General features: G+C 39.0%; 3 protein-coding genes across 5 annotated transcripts; 1 reads left to right on the top strand and 2 right to left on the bottom strand.

The window, feature by feature from the left end:
* Positions 1–290: 290 nt before the first annotated feature.
* On the bottom strand, positions 291–10,160 carry crtc2 (CREB regulated transcription coactivator 2). Of its 3 annotated transcripts, none has more exons than XM_017695176.2 (14): positions 9,811–10,160; positions 8,520–8,621; positions 7,804–7,878; positions 7,532–7,593; positions 7,312–7,380; positions 7,073–7,170; positions 6,370–6,449; positions 5,215–5,255; positions 4,845–5,077; positions 4,103–4,545; positions 2,445–3,293; positions 2,247–2,303; positions 1,968–2,133; positions 291–1,667 (listed from the first exon to the last, which is right to left on the bottom strand). In XM_017695176.2, exons 1-14 carry the CDS (start codon positions 9,988–9,990, stop codon positions 1,576–1,578), a joined length of 2,547 nt encoding a protein of 848 aa, XP_017550665.1. In that variant the 5' UTR covers positions 9,991–10,160; the 3' UTR covers positions 291–1,575. The 3 variants fall into 3 exon arrangements, with proteins under 3 accessions (XP_017550665.1, XP_017550670.1, XP_037391079.1); XM_017695181.2 differs by having other exon boundaries at positions 7,804–7,875; XM_037535182.1 differs by lacking the exon at positions 9,811–10,160 and having other exon boundaries at positions 7,804–7,928; positions 8,520–8,573.
* Positions 10,161–10,480: 320 nt separating this feature from the next.
* On the top strand, positions 10,481–12,531 carry chrac1 (chromatin accessibility complex subunit 1). Its single transcript, XM_017695169.2, has 3 exons — positions 10,481–10,666; positions 11,058–11,184; positions 11,307–12,531. Exons 1-3 carry the CDS (start codon positions 10,514–10,516, stop codon positions 11,381–11,383), a joined length of 357 nt encoding a protein of 118 aa, XP_017550658.1. The 5' UTR covers positions 10,481–10,513; the 3' UTR covers positions 11,384–12,531.
* Positions 12,532–12,648: 117 nt separating this feature from the next.
* On the bottom strand, positions 12,649–17,237 carry si:ch211-57n23.1. Its single transcript, XM_017695156.2, has 3 exons — positions 17,085–17,237; positions 14,931–15,419; positions 12,649–13,117 (listed from the first exon to the last, which is right to left on the bottom strand). Exons 2-3 carry the CDS (start codon positions 15,416–15,418, stop codon positions 12,976–12,978), a joined length of 630 nt encoding a protein of 209 aa, XP_017550645.2. The 5' UTR covers position 15,419; positions 17,085–17,237; the 3' UTR covers positions 12,649–12,975.
* Positions 17,238–17,484: the final 247 nt, after the last annotated feature.

Genomic DNA, 17,484 nt, shown 5'->3' with positions numbered 1-17,484 from the left:
ATTTGATTAAGCCTGTACGTCATTTAATCACTGTGCGTGTGGGGTAAAGGAGAAAAGACTAAGGCTATATGCCGCATTGGGGGCAGGATGTAAGCAGTTGAGAAACTGAGGGCTGGACTGCAGGAGGAAACATCAATCCTATAGATCAATCTTCATTTTCTCAAATATCTACACCTCTTAGGCATCAAACATCAGTGCAGTAAACTGGACAGCAGTTATTATAGACACTGAAATTGCATTCTTGACTAATTAGTATCATTTTAATTTCATGTAAAGGAAGAATGACAATGTTAAAGATGAGAAAGAAAGTGAATTTAATATGACATTAAATGATCCACACAAGTAAGTTATATGTAAAGAACGTTTACTCAGTAACTACACGACTACAATCTATTTAAAGGCCTCTGTTTGTAGTAAAGATCATTTAAACTTTTGTTGCACATACAATCCAAGTTTCATCACACAACTGTGTTCATACACAGCAACTCCTCACAGTTCACATACAGGTTCTAAGCCTCACAAAAGCACATGCTTTAAATGTATTATTTACACAACAGCATTTATAAGTAACTACATTTGATAATAGTGGACTGCCATACTTTGCTAAAAAAAAAAAAAAGATATTTTCACATTTGCTACACTTATTTTGATGATTTTATGGTAATGACACCAGACAATAAAAGACATTTTTTAGTTATTGTTTTATAACAGCACAGTGTACTCCCTTTAAGGTGTTAGGCATTTGCAGCAGCCATTTCGTTTCAAACCCACAGACTGATTTAATCTGTGCAAGACATCCCTTTTTCCAGCCTAATGAACTCTCTGATGAACTCTCGCAGACAGTGTGCTTGGAGGAACACTGCACAAAGCAAGCGAGATGTTCATGCATGTCTCTGAAGTCATTCTGTAGATACCATCATTATTTGCACATCAGATCAGAAAGATGATTGGTTGAAATTATCTTCTTTCTCCACACTTCAACATAGCTATTACTTCGTTGCAGGTTTATGTTTATCTTTCAATCTAGTTCACACTTTGCTCCACGGCTCTACTTGCTTATGACTCCCCTTTATACAGTTCCTATCAGCTGCTACTAAAACTGAACGGCACTACACTGGCATCAAAATGACCCTGAATGTTCACTTGATTGGGAAGATTTGAGTGCTGGTTTGAATATCTGGTTTTCATTTTGGAATTTCAAGTAAAATTTTAAGCATATGTGTATATCTAACTTTGAAATTTGTTCCAATAAAAAAATAAGTTACATGTAAAAATACAGACATCACTAAAGGTTCCTTTATGTTATACATATTGCTTTCTTCACAACCAAAGCCATTTGAAAAGACCACCTGGGCCTGCTTCATACTATATCTATACATACATATTCTTTAATAACTTTACATTGGGGACCAAGTTTCATTTCCACTGATAAAAAAAGATCAGCATCAATTTTTGGTCTTCTCCATTTTACTGTCCTCTTTTTTTCTCTACTGTCTGACCATAAATGTGCATCTTAACCCTGTTATTTCTGCACACAGCTTAAATCCTCCACTGCAGGTTTTGCCTTTAGGACAATCAGTCTTCCAGGGCAAAGTGCTCCAGGTCAAACTCTGGGATTGAGTCTGGCAGGTCAGGTAGTTCATCATCATCCAGCCAGGAAGATGGCACTGTAAAAAAGAAGAGATATTAATTAAGGCTTGGGAGTTAACAAGGGTACAGGGAGGTCTAACAGGATGTATGAGGCTCCAACAGGACAGAGAGAAAGACATTCCATCAGTCTTGAGACTCAGGGGCGAGAATTTCAGGCTCTGGATGTTTCTCCTGGTTCTAAAATGCAGATTTCCTCATAAAGGGCCTTAATGCTTAGCTGATGAGTAGAATAATGGTAGAATACTGAACTCTGCAGAGCTGCTGCCTGCCAGGACTGGAGTCTGACATACTGCTGATGCTAGAAAAGTGTGCCTCACCTTCAGTGCTGGTGCTGGAAAAATTATGCAGCCCTTCCTTGTTTTGACTTTGGGTTTCTGGGTGCCAGAGATTCTCGACAGCAGGCACATCCTTATCCTCAACATCCTGGCACTTGGAGTCAGAAATTCTAGGAGCTTCTGCAGGCTCTTTGTGGAGATGCCCAAGCTGAAATAGACAAGAAGGTAGGGGTTCATATTAAGCTGTAAAATGCACACAGACTGGGCAAAGGTTGGACAAACACTAAATATAGGGAAGATTCATCAACAGCTCAAACCTACCTTCTGTGACAAAGCCTCTGTTTGGCTGGGTGTCAGGTGAAGGCCAACATAGGATTTCTGTAAAACGTATACATCTTAAATTTGAGCACATACTGGATAAGCTGAAAACAAACACTGTGCCTGATTAATTTAGCTTCCAATACGTAACAAATAAACAGAAACCGCTACTACAGGCTTACAAGAAAGAACAGCACTCACATTGTGAAGCCCAAATTCCTTATTTAGAGACGGTGCTGAAGCTGTTTCACTGAGCTGAAGGTGGTCTCTGTGAGAATGGATCCCTTTAGGGTACTGTGTTGTTCTCTCTCTTCGCAGGTCATGGACGGGCATCTTGGACTGTACTTTTGGCAGTTCTTTTATATGCATGCAAGCACTAAGAGGTCCTTGTATTCCTATGTTTGGTATGTGCTGGTTATGCTGGTTTACACGTTTCTGCCAGCATCCTGCATCTTCATCCCGAGAAGCCATCACAGTGGGTGGGGGACATGGCTGCTGTTTCTGGAAGGTTCCTGGTGGACCTTCAGGCTGGCTTTGGTATTGACACTGCTGCTGATATTGGTTATGGTGTGAGAGCTGCAGTTGCGGATTCCAACCTTGGTTACGGTCCTGGTATTGTTGTTGATGTTGCAGTGGCTGTGTGTTGTGCTGCGATTGACAATGCTGTGGCTGTTGCTGTAAGTATTGCTGTGATGGTTGATATTGTTGGTGCAGTGACTGTTGTTGAACCTGCTGGTATTGATGATGTAAGTCTTGTATTTGTTCAGTGAACTGTTGTTGGGATATGCAAGGATGTGGATTCAAATGTGCTTTACCATGTGCTGAGTGCTGAGAATATTGTGGCTGTGATTTAAGTTGAGAGCTTGATGGCTGTAAGACTTGCTGTTGGCACTGTTTTCTTGTATCTTGTCTGGACTGATCCCATCCTTCTGGCTGATGGTGCTGCAAAGATTGATAAGCCATTGGATGGCCTGTTGATGGAAGATGACTATAGTGATAGATGGATGGCTTGGCTTCTCGTTGCACTTTGGTGGTATCAAGGGGTACCCCCTATAAAAATACAGCAACCACAATGGATATATTGAAAATGCATTACAGTACACTGAACTTGTATTTTGGAAAATATTGATAATATGTATTTCCTTTCATATTCTAATGGGGGAAGCAGGGCACAACCTAACACTGTGGGTTTTGAGGAAATATATATATATTTTTTTATTTATATGGGGATTTGTAATTCTCTCATTGTTTATTTGGGGGTGCTTAGTTGTAATATTGTGTAACCCCGCCATTTGGAGACTGTACTTTAGCATAGCTTGGTCTTGTTTTGAGTTGTTTACATGATTCAAAATAGTGCTATTTTATAGCTACCAAGAGAGTGATTATAATAATATAGATGTGAATTCTGTGATTTCTACGCATCAGTGTAATGTTGATTTTGCACCGAAGACCTAAACATTGAACCAAACCTTCTTTTTGGGTCTGTGCACATGACTTTAATAAGCAAGCATGTATGACGAGGTCAGAAAAACTCCAACCCAACACCTCTGACTTTTAAATTACTACTTCGAGCTGTACAAAGAGATACGCTGCTGAACACAAACACTATATTTTTGCATTTTTTAACTTAAAAGTTACTTTTCCTAATGTAACTTTTGGCAGTTTTAACCAAAAACCATACATAGTGCAGCTTAACTACACAAAATATCCATGTCACATTTTACCCCAGGTTAGGCTGTGTCACTCCCATATACTGTCGAATCGTATGTTTAACACTGCAGTGATTAATAACTGTAAATATTTTTACATACTAGCCATTAATTTTCTCAGGTATTGAACTCCATATTACCACATATTACCTGGGCTATAGAGGAGAATGTTGAGGACACGTTGGGCGAGAGCTGCTTTGGTTGTTGCCAAAGTGATTCTCCCCCACTGGGAACTATAAGTGGGTTCAGTTGGGTTCTCTTCCATGATGAAGTGTTACGTGGCACCACACCCTGCCCAGAAGCATGTGGTGAGCAAGACAGAGAAGAGAAAGAGCCACCAATCCCACTGCTGTAGCTGCAATGGCTGTCTGCAGACTGTGCAGACTGGTTACTCAGAGAGGAGCTACTCAGAGAGGACCGAAGGGACTGGCTGCTGACGGATGAGTGCAGGGAAGAGTTGCTGAGCGACAGGGAGGTGGAGCTAAAAGAGTCAACCAGAGAGTGACTGCTGAGAGTTGCTTGGAGGTTGGGGTTGCTTAGTGAAGATGGACGCGAGGAATTACTAGTGGATGCCTGGGGAGATGATGATAAACCTGAGAAAATAAAAAGGTCACACTTTATTTTGATGTTCCCTTAGGTTATCTATATCTGTAACAAATCTGAAAATCGTTAAGAACCTATCTGCTGAAAATCAGCTAAACATAAGCATTAGGATTTGAGTGACTGTTTAGGGCTGTGAATATTAAGGTGAATTTAATAGATGTTTAGTCAAATAACTGTTAAACACAAAGTCATAACAAACATGGACCACAGAAATGCCTCCTATTTTATTATTCTTCTTTATGCTAATTAAAACTACAATTTAAGACAAAATCTCCTTCAGTTTTCTTACTTGGCAGGGGAAATTCATGGTCAGTCATGATGGCAGAATGTGCAGCAGTACTAGGCAAGTGGTGCATGCTTGTAGGACTGCTGAGTAAAGAGGTGTGGCTCTGAGGCTCTGGGTCAATGACCTCAGTTACTGTAGATGGCAGATGCAGGCTGGAGAGGTCTGGAAGAGACCCACTGGTGCTGAGAGAAGGCACATTGGGAAGAGAGCAGCTTAGGTCCGGAGAAGGGAAAACACTGGGTGAACAGGAAAATGAAATATTAAATATTAAAATGAAATACAACATGTTGTCAATGCATTTAGAGAAAAGACATGTTTCTGCAAATTACATTTTGTTTAGTTTTTGACCTGATAAACCTAAAAAGGAACTTACCAACTTACAATAGTGCCACATCCAGATAACACGGAAGTTTCCTGAGAAAAGTCACATATTAAGCTTTTTAATTTTCTATGTGATATGCAAAGAGAGTCAAAGTTAAAAAAGCCATTAAATACAAGTTTTTTTCCAGCATCATGAAAAGTACACACACCAACTAAATGTAACACATATTTAGTCTCATCAGTCCATAAAATGTTACTGCACTCCTCAGATGCTCATTGTTTGGTGTTCTAATGCAAATTTTCTTCCTTTTCACAGTAATGGCTCTTAGCAGCTACAAATCCTTTCAGACTTATAGTGCTTAACTGACTCCTCACAGTGGAAGGACAGACAGAAGCATCTTTGGATTTTTTAGATCTAAAGCATGAGTGAAGATTGATTTTCTACTTTGTCTTAAACATTAAAAGGCTTCAAGTACCATTTATTTGATGGTTGCAGTTTTGGTGGTCTACCAAGTTTTAGAAGGTGGTTAAGAGTCCCATTTTCTCTACATCTTTAAGCATTTTCTAATGCACATAATGTCAGTGAAAGATTTGGGAACAGCTTTTGTTGAGATGACACAACTGTAAGTCTGGTTTTAAGATTGGAAGCCTGGTTTAAATTGGCAGTAGAGTGCACAAAATAAAAAGAGCAGACAAAATAAATATTGAGAGAATTTTTTTTTCTATAGTAAGTGTTCTTTTTCTGACAAATATATGTCTTTATGTATGTATATATATATATATATATATATATATATATATATATATGTCTGCTTTTTACTGACACTGAAAATTATTTGTATTTTAAACTATGCTAAGTACGTTTGGGGAAACTGGAGACTCCTCTGTTGAAAATGTGCAATTTTCACAACATGAGGAACATTTTACATTTTTACACATCCCCGAGCAGGTGAATCTGGCATGTATGTTCAAAGAGAATTTAGTCCAAACCTGGTGTCTCCCAATGTAAGTGAATTATCTGCTAATGTCATCATATCTTCATCAGTATAATGCTGACTCAATAATACAACAACTTTCACTTTTAATGAAAACAATCTTACATACTACAGGTTTAATGGCTATTTTGACTGGAAATTAAATAAACAAAAGGGCAGAAACATATCTGACAATTTTTGATTTGGGCAGTTATCTATGAGACAACCACTACCTTCTGTGATTTAGGAGGCTTCCCCTCCTCTTGAACAGTTTCTTCAATCAGAGGCACTGGATGGCGAAACAGTGGGGTCCCTTGGAGGGAAAAATTTATTAACTAAGGTAATTAGTAAATCAGCTTATACATCTGTTACTCTAATAGTCTAAGAAAAGAATTAGTCTACTAATTATCTCAGAAACTGCAAAGTGATAAACCACTGGATTGAAGTGGGAGTGGGTGATTTGGCAAAAATATTAAACCACGATACTTCAAGACATTTTCACGATACACAACATGTACCACGATATTCAGTTTTTCAAAGATTTAATAAGTCAGAACAGACAAACTTAGAATTATTATAGTGCCACAAATATACATTCTAAAATGATAATACATCCACAATAACAATTATTTGTATGCAATGTTTTATAAACTGCACTGCACTAAATGCAATTCAACAGGCCTAATTATGTTCACTTTGTAATAAATACTGATACTTATTTGCCCACCCCTAGATTAAAGTTAGCAAGCTAAAAGTGAAAGTTTTAAAAATTCAAGAATGGCAAAAAAAAGATGTCACTGGTTTCAGCTGAACGTAACATTCTCTTTATGTATAATGATAACTGTGAAGCTACAAAACAACATAGAATTCAACACCACTGTAATTCCACTCCAACATTAAGATAAAATACAACTGAGTCACAGGAGACAAACTCACCACTTTGTCTGGAACAAGCTGTCTGGACCTGAGCAGGATTTGAGTCTCTGAAGTAGGTAACCCTCACACTGGTGTGGAGAGCTGAGTCGGAATTAGTCCTGCAACAGTGGATGAAAGCATGGAATAAAATAGAAGTTCTATCACCTAGACAGAGATATATTGCATTTATAGTGGGTTTACACTACGATTTGCATGGTGATCTAAGACCTATGCTTGGCATCTCACAGATTTCTACTCACCTACTCAGGGTTGTCATTGGTAGCTGGTCTACCTGACTTTTTCCATGAACAGATCTATTGGACCAATGTCTTTGGCATGGTCAGAGTGAGAGGAAGCAAAAAGAAACAATCATTCAAATGCAACCACACATAACAGAGAAAGCAACATCATTTTCAGTATCAAATTAATAAGTATGGAAAAGCCAAGGCAAGATGGTGAACATGTGGTTCACGATGTTACCTCCTCCAGCTGGGGCCTGATGGAGGAGACAAGTGGAGGGACAGATAGGGAGCGCTGTCAGCCTAAGAAGTGCAGTTAAGGTTATAATATCTCTGAGTTGTGACTATAATTATATGTGTGATTGTGTCTAGTAATTATTTGTGAGAAAACACATTAGCTTACAGTGAAGTAGACCAGTGACTGAGATTAGTGCTAGACTGAGATTAGTGCTAGACTTTCGTAAATAAACACAGTGGAAGCAGATTATTAGCTGAGTTTACTATGAAGGATACATGTCTCCTGCTTGGCCTTCCAGGGGGGATGGGTCTGTGATCTCTCGGTCCATGCTCTGCTCTCAGATACTCCTGCTGGGTGAGAGAATGGCAGTCTGGGTTATAGAGGAACTGGCCCTAGAGGCCTAAGAATAAGAAAAAAAAGGCAAGGTGATGGAGGGTAGATAGGAACAAAAACAGATGCTAAATTAACATTAACAACAATAAGGACAGCAACCTGATGACCTACCAGTGAACATGTATTCAAAATATTTTCCAGGCTCCACATTTGATGTATACACTGTGCAGTCAGGAAATATTTGAACAATATAAAGATTTCTGTTGCTTTGGCTCTGCACTCCAGCACACTTCATTTGAAATGAACCAATGACCAACTTCATTTGAAATGAACCAATGACCATGACAAAATAACAAATCTGCACTGTGTCACTAAGCAAATATTTACAGGATGAACTGGACCTTCCCCTTGATATTTTGTACATATTTTCACGTTGCAATGTACCACCAAGCCAAACATGTTTAGTTTTGCTTGACAGGCAAGCAAAACATTTAAAATAACATACAATCATCTCATCTGTTGCTGGAATATAGAATAAGGATTCTTTTTAATGGATTCAGGATCCACATGACATGGGCTTTGTTAGCGAGGAGAACAAGAAGGTGTCGTTTCCTCAAGGAAGAGGAAAACAATAGAACAGCTATTTGGAGGCTCTCACCTGAGTCTCTGCAGAACATTTTGTTATCTGATTGACATTTGGCAGGGATCCCCCATAGTAGGAAGCCAGATTTTGGGTTTGTTGAAGTCTCTGAGCCTGAATCTGAAGCATCAATGATGGAAAAAGTGTCATCCGGAGCACCTGAATCTGAATCTCAGTTATGAAAACACATTTTTACAAGAAACACATGTTTCCTATTGGATCTGTGTAAATCTGTGACATATAACAGTAAGCAATGGCACAGTATACATAGCCACATATCATTAGAATCAATACATACTGTGAAAAAAAATGTCTAGTATGTTGCCACTTTGCTCAAAGGAACTTATTATACAATTTGCACAAACAATATTTTCACAGTAGCAGCATGAGTAGCTTTTGTTTTGAATAGAGACTACATCATGGCTATGCGATTTCATATCTAGACTTACCTGAGGCCATCAGGTAAGCTATTTCTGTAAACATTATAAACCCTAGCTGTGTAAGACAGAGAACAGCACTCGAATTAAAATTAGGCTTATTATAACTTTATTAAGCAGTACCTTCACAGCCATTTAATGGGGCTCACTGCCCACCTCTGAATAAATCTTTCTCAATTCTGTATTATATGTAAGGGCAGATAAACCACTTAGTTCAGTTTATTCAGTGACATGAGTTTAAGTTAGTATATTATATTATTTTACTATTACTAGAATGTATTTGGGAGGAAGGGATTTTTTTCAATTACATTTTAATCCATCACACTTAACTGTATTAACTTAATTCTGTCCTGTGGGCGTCAGCGCTGCCTGCTTTCTCTCTCTATTTCCAACGTTAGCATTTCATTTCATACCAAAATTATCCCAAAAAGAGAGCTATGCCTAACAAATAGGTCAATATGATAATATAGTTACTGTAATAAATTATGTCACATTATGCACAATACAAAATATCGCCTATCGTGAAAAATACCTTAAGTATTAATCTGCTGTCATATCGCCCAGCTCTACTAACAATCCCAGGTTCGCCTGCTGATAGACAGGTCTGATAGACACGTCTGATAGACAAGTCGGCTTCTGACAGATTCGTCAAGTTCTTCGACCGCTGAGATGTGACGCCCTATGAGCGGGTCAGGGTAAGTAACGTGGTATGTATTGCAAAACTCTTTTTAACAATACGCTGCGTGTCTAGATCCGAGATGGTTACAGGAAAGTGTTGGCGAAAAGTAACGTGTGTCGCTTCAGTCCGTTAAGTCAGCAGAAGTACATTCGCTACAGTTACGGCCTCTCCTTACTCGCGCTGACTGACTCACCCTAGTGGAAGTGATGTCCATCATAACCTCCTCAAAAGCGGCGTCGTCTTCAGCTTGCCGCTGAGTATGTAGGGCGATTTTCTCGCTAAATTTGCGAGGATTGCAGGTTAAAGATGCGGACCCTGCTCCAGCCCACTGCCCATGTCCGGCAGCCCCGGCGCTCGTTCCTGCCATGTTCATTATCACAGTCCATAAGCCAGAGAAAAAGTTGCCTTCTGCGCACAAAACGCCGAGAGTAACCCGAGAGAGAAACAGTCTCCAGATTCAAGGGAAATACATTCCGGGCAATGTAGTTCTGAACGACAAATGAGCATCTGTTACCGGCTGCGCAAGCGTTCTGCTAAAACTACAAGTCCGCACTGTTTTCTTGCAGGTGAATTGGAAAAAACAACCACGGGAATTGTGGGAAATGTAGTTTCAGACAACGCGCTTTGCATCCGATTAGCTACGCTAGGCTGCGGATATTCATGTTTTCTCTTGATATACAATCACGTGCAGCCACCATAATAATCTAATAATCTGCATTACGGCGAATGTACTGACTTTCGTGTGTGTATTTATAAACACAAAATCGCACTTAGGAAAAACGACTAGGGCGGACAAACGACTAAGAAACTACAATTCCCATGTAATCACTGTTCTATCGTCTCAAAACCTGTACATGTACTTCCGCTGCGCACAACTGCAAATAGTTTTTGAAAAGATGTCTGAAACAAACGTGGAGAATAAAGTTGAGCGGGCAGCTCACAACAAAAGCGTCTCCCTCCCCATGTCACGCGTAAGACTGATCATGAAGAGCTCTCCGGACGTGTCCTGTATCAACCAAGAGGCCATTTTCTTGACGACGAAGGCGACGGTAGTTTGCGACTTTGTTTCTGTTCAGGGTGACTAGCCGCTTAGCCGGACGGGTTAACGTTGACCGCAGTCTGGCGGCGGTGCTAACGTTAAAGAACAGCCGTCATGAAGGCGCTTTATTTTATATTGTATTTAAGCCTAAACTTTAAAGCTTAATCGTGAAATTATAGTTGAATGTTCACAGTGTATTACCATTAATTAAAACTTTAAAAACGTGGTAATTAATACTTTACCTACTATTGCATCGTCCTGTTAGCACGATGCGTTTTGTTGACAGTGTTAGCTGCTGTTTAGTTTCACCCAAAGGTAATTACGTAGAGCGTAAATCGCTTCATATTAGATGTAAATGCAAATGCTTTTTCATTAATGGTCTGTTCTGTATTAATCACTAGGAGCTTTTTGTTCAACATTTGGCTATGTCTTCTTACAATAATGGATCTGGCAAAGACACTAACACACTGTCATACAGTGATCTGGCAGATACTGCAGAAGACACAGAGACCTTCCAGTTTCTTACAGGTGAGAGCTTTTTGCTTAGCTAGATAAAGTTAAACAAGTTTAGGAGACGTTTTGGGGTGATGGACACTAATGCTGTCTTGTAAAACCTGTATTTTACACCCATTCTCTTTTTCCTTCTATAGATATTCTTCCAAAGAAAATCTTGGCTAGGGATTACCTTAAGTCCCTGCAGGAACTGGAGGAAGATGATGACAACTGACATTCCAGGCAACACATAAACAGGCATTAAAAGGATCTGTTACTTCTGCATTGTTCTTAGTGCATAGCATGACCTGAACAGGTACAAAAACAGCTCATTCCACACAACCAAGAATGGTGGATGAAATTCAGGACTCTGATTTAGTGTTTTGAGTGGTTCCATTTGTTTCACTCTACTCATCCGCTGAAGCTTTCATTTTCTTACTGGCCTAATCACAGACACATCTAGAGGCACTATGCACAATAGTAGTTTCATCACCACCAAGCTACCGGTTGCCTAAATGCTGAAGAGGAGTACCCAGTTTCAGGTATGCGTTGTGCAAGATGCAAATACTGAGAGAAAGTGTTGGAATTGTTTCTGTTGTAAGTCTTAACAAGGTTCTTTGAGAAACTGCACATTCACTGATATAGTCCATTACTTTATGCATGTCTAGTCAAAGCTGGCTCAAGTTCCTGAGTCACAGCTGCTTTGGAAGTAGTGCTGCTCAGGGCATAAACAATCTGTGTGTGTTTGAATGGGCATTACACTGGCACTTTTCCAAGTGACTTTTTTTTGTGGTCACTGCTATGGAAGAAACGTGTGTTGATGTCAATGTGTGCATTGTGCAAGTGAAATAAATTGATATTTTGTAAGATTTGCTTGTAATTTCCTTTTCATATGTTTTTTTTTTTTCAACTATCTGTTGATTTAAAATGACACACTGATATACTATGGATCTAATTGCCTAACAGTTTCATTATGGATTAGAATTAATTCCCAATAAACACATGTGCATTGGCTTCTGCTCTTTACTGTGGAAAATTTAAACTGCTTTGATAGGATAGCTTCGTTATTAATTAGTATTATTATTAATGATATTAATATTCTAATTTGAGGTGAGGACATACACTGGATTTCAAAATTGTGACTTTTACTTGAAATTTTTACTGCATCTGATATTTTGAATGGTGTACTGTGTGACGTTGGTATGCATTTACCTACAATATACTTTTGGTTTCTTAGTTGTTGAGTTTCTTTCCCCAGTTGTATAACACTCCTGTCAATCAAGATGGTTGATTGACTGACTACTCATGTAGTGAAACTCCATCTTTTGTTAACATGTTACTGTTTAAATAAACAAAGCATCAACACAAAGTGTTGAACCTTAATAGACTGGACTAAAGGCTGTATTAAAATGGATTATATTGTCACTTCTAGAATCCTTAACACCAAGTCTGTATCTGAAATGTTACACTGATTTTGGTTCCTATGTCAAAAAGCTCAAATAGTTTTTTAAATCATTTAATTCATTACAATGTCTAGGTTTTTTCTTTTACAAAACAATGGAAAATCCATATCTGACTGAACAAATGTATAAAAATGACATGTAATTACATGTAAAGACATCTTCCTAAACAAAAGGTGCTATGACATTTTTCTTTCACAGACAACATTAACTATTTGGACATGAACAGTTTAGCATCGATATCGTTATGACTCAAACAGTTAGAAATACAATATACAATAGAGATACAATAAGCATGCTTTGTGTTGAATCCTGTTTCCTCAGACATGCACTGCATTCAGGTGTAACAAGTGAATTTTAACAGCGTTCACTGCGCCAGTAGTCTGGCTAGTCGATTCTGCATGATGTCTATGCTCCGCTCTAGATTAGACAAATGCTGTTCCAGCAGTGCAGCCCTATGATCCTTGCCAGTTATGGAGTCCATGGTGGTTGCAATCTGCTCCTTTAAACTAAAAAAGAGGAAAATTTGTTCAGTCATTTTCATTGAAGCATATTCACAATCCAATCTTTAACATTTAAAAAGAAAATATCTTGGTTTTTAATTACGAAGCTAACTTTAATGTGCTTTTTGCAGTTAAATGCAATTCTAAAGACTCTAAAGTAGGAGACGAGACATGCATTGTTATACTTAACAGAGAGACATTGTCAATCCTTTTTAAACAGTAAGATCTGTGTATAATAAACTAACCCTGTTTTTAAAGCCAGACAGAGCACTCTAAATCATACAGAGGGACAGGCGCTGACGTGTCTTTTCCACCTCTTACATCATTGTCAAGGAATTCAGCAGTGCTGGTGGGCTCCAAAATGGTTTGTTCAGATGAAGTTTAGTGAAATTGACAAATGAAATAAATTATAGTTTTGGGCAGCATTTGTTTAAATTTGGCATTACTTGTGCATTATGTATTTTCCAAATGATCATGTTTTATGAAAACATGAAAGTGTCACGTATCGTGATATCAGCGTACTGTGAAAGACCACCCTTTTGGTTTGTTAAAAGTGACCCCAAAGTACAAGTTCTTCATTTTTCAGTGAGAGGAAGAACAAATAGAAAACATATGTATGTAAAAATTACACAAAAGCCTCAATAACTAAAAACAGTCATATGCAAAAGTTTTAACACCCCTGGTCAAATGACACGTTCTCTTGGTCTTCTAGCTGAAAACAACACAAGCAACTTAAACATGACATGTTTCTCTAAATTCTAATGCACACTGTTTATTTGCTGGGTTTAATATATTGTACAAACAATAATAATAAAATATAAAATGTCCTGTAAATTTTACACCCTGTTTTATTTTTTTTCCCCCATTATAATAAAATCAACAAATAAACGGTGCATTGAAATGTGTAGAAGTGTGCCATTCATTTGAGAGGACTTACTTTCAGTTTCTGCTGGGATATTGTTCTGTATGTCCAAATTTCAGCCTTTGATGTTATTTGCATTTTATGCTTCATGCAAGTGATCCCAAATACATATTTAGACTCATCAGTCCATAAAGAACATCTCAGATATCCAGTTTCTAGTTAAAATTTGTCTATTTTCTTTTCAGCAACGGTTTCTTGACAGCTACACACCCTTTTAGTGTTGAGCTGTCTTCTCACAGTGGAAGGATGGACAGTGACACCTGAGGATTTTCTCAGGTCTGAAGATGAAAGTTTTAAGTACTGTGGATCTACTGATGACAGTTTGGGGGTCTGCAAGGTCTTCCATGGTGGTTAGAAGTCCTATTTTCTCTACATCTGTAAATATTTTTAGAGCTCCAATTTTGGAAATTCCTGCTTTGTCTTTTGATGTTCTAGTTCATTAAATCCTTAAGTGGATTATGTTATACCCAATCTTCTCAGAAATATCTCCTTTAGCCATTTTAGATGCACATAAGGAAGAAATCTGTAAGGCAGCTGAGGTGAGTTTACGTAGCTGCTTGTGCAAATGTTAATGTCTCTTTCAAGGGGAACAGCGTTTGTTTGGAGGACACAGCTGTAAATCGCTGGTTTGAGATTGGAAAAATGGGAGAGTTAAAGTGTTAAAGAGTTAAAGTGGCAGCAGACAGAACAAAGTAAAGAGTGGACAAATTAAATACAGATAGGTGTGATTTTATACTCACTTGTTTTCTACTTTCAATACTGAAAAATAAACTTGTACTTCATGTTCATTTTTTGACATAAAACGGAATTAATGAAATGGTGGTCTGCACTGAACTGCATATTTTTTGCCATATTGCCCACGCTTTACTTTTTGAATGTGATAGACATTTGATTTACCTGGAGAAAGTGTAGTGTTCCCCACCCTCCTTCCTTCTCTCCTCCAGGTTGAGGAAGACTTTCTGCATAGAGTCCACTGTCTGTTCAATGTTAAAGTGGTCTGCCCGGACTCCCTGAACATCCTCCCTGGCCTGCTGGTCATAAGAGGCTCCCCCTTCCTCCAGACCACTGGCATGGGACACAGCCTGCAGCGCTGCACGGTTCTGCAGCACCAGTAGACGGGTCTGCTCAAACTGCTCTGGCCCTGCGATGTCATCCCAGCACACGGGGGAGGATGGAGGCAGCCAAAACCGCTGTGTGCAGTTGGCTGGTTGTCCAGGTGTCTCTGTTACAAAGGGGCTGTCAGCAGGGAAGCTATGCAGAAGCTCCTGCAGACCAGAGCCCCACTCCCCGTCTCTGTCCTTCATGTCATATGCCACCTCCACACTGCCCCCAGGACAGCAAACTGTCAGGAAGAGCAGCCAGCTGGACAACCAAACCCATGCCATCCTGTCACAGTGTAGCAACATAAAATAAAAGAAAAGATAAAATAAAACAATGGAAAAAAAACATGTACCACAGAAAATCTCAGTAAAGGTCACAGCAGTGTAGGTTTTGTTCTACTACAACTAATTAAACTATATTTTCTGTTGTTTAAAACTAGTTTTGGCTCAGATATAATAGTCTAGACTAGATTGGGATCCTTAGATCTACATTTTGACTAAATGCTTATTAGCAAAATATCTGGTGATACTCAACTGATTCTCAGGAGGGACTACATAGAGTTAGTGTTAGGATTAGAATTTGGATTGAGGTTCAGATCCATACCCTACATTTTTTTGTATTTTATTTAATTTGTATTTGTTCTTTTTCCCCTGAGCTCTACCTATGACATTTGTTTATGTACTAAAAACAGCCATAATCTTTTTCTAACATTACCATTTTAACCTCTTGTTATCTCTTAAAGGGCAATTTCACAGATTTTTTCATACTTGTCATAATTAAATGGTTACAATGTAAATAAAGTCTTTCAGAGTGGTGTGGTGCTCTGTTCTAGAGAACCTTACTGACTCAGAATTATTCACAGAGGTGGTGAAAGGAACCAGACGTCTGAGGAGCTAAATGCCTCTAAAAGCTCCTTCACAGAAAGTCATTACACAGAATGGTTATGAATTCTCTGACTCATACATTGCTTTTAATGAGTTTGACTAGGTTGGATCTAAAGCATATTTTAAAAAACATGGCAGAGGGTTAGATACAGGGCGTTGTAAGGCAGAATAGTCCCCAAAGAAGCCCCCTCCCAAACCACTATGTACCACTATTTCACTGCTATCCACATTACATATGTAATGGCTACATGTGCCTTGTAGCCACCACGGCTCCTGGTTCCTATCACCACCACTGTAAAGAAATCTGAGTTGGTGAGTTTCCCTACAGTGAACCATTTCACATCAAACCACTCTGAATGACTTTTTGAAATTTCAGTGGAATTCCCCTTTAAGAGAAACCAAATAGATTATTACTATTTTAGACTGATATACGTACCTCTGTTCTGATTGGCTGCCCTGTATTAAAAAAACAGTCTGGCCTGAAACACTCCTTATAGTTTTAGAGTGAGGGGGCGGAGCTAAACCGTTGTAGGCCGAATAGGTGGAAATATAGACACGTTGGTATTAATGACGTCACAAAACGGCCTGAGGACTGAATGGTACGTTTTGAAACCTTAACAGTGCTAACGCACTGCATCAAACTCACTCTTACCTCTCCATCAGAGCTTAGTCTAGAGGAAAGGTCCACACATCAGAAACACCAGAGCTCTTCCTTGATGTGTTTACATACGCATATGATATATTCTGTGCTAGTATCAGACGTTTAAACGTAATGGGACATTCAGCTACATCCTAACGCCAAAACACGCCATCCACAACCGACACTCGGCCACTCCAACAGGCTGAAGCGTTTAAAACGTGAACGCCGTGTTTTGTGCTGCGGGAAGTCCAGCCTACGGCTCGAGCGGCTTCCCAATCAGTTTTCTCTGGAAAAACCCCTCAAGCTTAAACAGTCCGAACAGCATCGTTCACGTTTCCCTGACCAACAGCTCTCGACTCGACTAAATGACTGAATGTCTTTTAAAGTGGTGGTTGTCTGGAAAAGTAAACAGCAGTGTTGTCCTACCTTAGCGGGTGTCGTACTCGGCGCTGTCTGCTCGAATGGAGCCGTGTGGCTCGTAACTGAGCTGCTGGAAAATCTGACTCGTTTTCCCTGCTGCTGTTTTCAGCTGAGCAACAAACACTGCACCATTTACTTGCCGGCGCTTTGCAAGGTTTTTTTTTTGTGGTACGCGTTTGAAATGTCTAATAAGTTTCGTCTGGACTTCTAAAACTAAAGTACACTCCGGAAAATCCCACATTAGTGCATTCCGCAGCATCCTAATGTACAAAAAAACTAAACGAAACAAAGGCAAATCTTCACATGCAGCTGTTAGCTGTCAGCAAGTGACACTGACTTAAGTGACATTCATGTAAAGCAGAGAGCAAAAATCTGTGTGAAATACAACTGTGTAAGTTTATGTCAA

The sequence above is a fragment of the Pygocentrus nattereri genome, chromosome 27 (genome assembly GCF_015220715.1).
Source record: "Pygocentrus nattereri isolate fPygNat1 chromosome 27, fPygNat1.pri, whole genome shotgun sequence".
In the NCBI taxonomy this organism is placed as follows: Eukaryota; Metazoa; Chordata; class Actinopteri; order Characiformes; family Serrasalmidae; genus Pygocentrus; species Pygocentrus nattereri.
This window is presented reverse-complemented; position numbering and strand designations above follow the sequence as displayed.

Excerpts from the sequence above, each read along its gene's own strand:
- crtc2 (XM_017695176.2), bottom strand. The coding sequence starts at position 9,990 with ATGAACATGGCAGGAACGAGCGCCGGGGCTGCCGGACATGGGCAGTGG. Across the intron at positions 6,450-7,072 it reads AGCTTGTTCCAGACAAAGTG|GGACCCCACTGTTTCGCCAT; the intron begins GTGAGTTTGTCT and ends TTTCCCTCCAAG. Across the intron at positions 1,668-1,967 it reads TTCCAGCACCAGCACTGAAG|TGCCATCTTCCTGGCTGGAT; the intron begins GTGAGGCACACT and ends TCTTTTTTACAG.
- chrac1 (XM_017695169.2), top strand. The coding sequence starts at position 10,514 with ATGTCTGAAACAAACGTGGAGAATAAAGTTGAGCGGGCAGCTCACAAC. Across the intron at positions 10,667-11,057 it reads TCTTGACGACGAAGGCGACG|GAGCTTTTTGTTCAACATTT; the intron begins GTAGTTTGCGAC and ends ATTAATCACTAG. Across the intron at positions 11,185-11,306 it reads GACCTTCCAGTTTCTTACAG|ATATTCTTCCAAAGAAAATC; the intron begins GTGAGAGCTTTT and ends TTCCTTCTATAG.
- si:ch211-57n23.1 (XM_017695156.2), bottom strand. The coding sequence starts at position 15,418 with ATGGCATGGGTTTGGTTGTCCAGCTGGCTGCTCTTCCTGACAGTTTGC. Across the intron at positions 13,118-14,930 it reads GAACACTACACTTTCTCCAG|TTTAAAGGAGCAGATTGCAA; the intron begins GTAAATCAAATG and ends CCTCTTTTTTAG.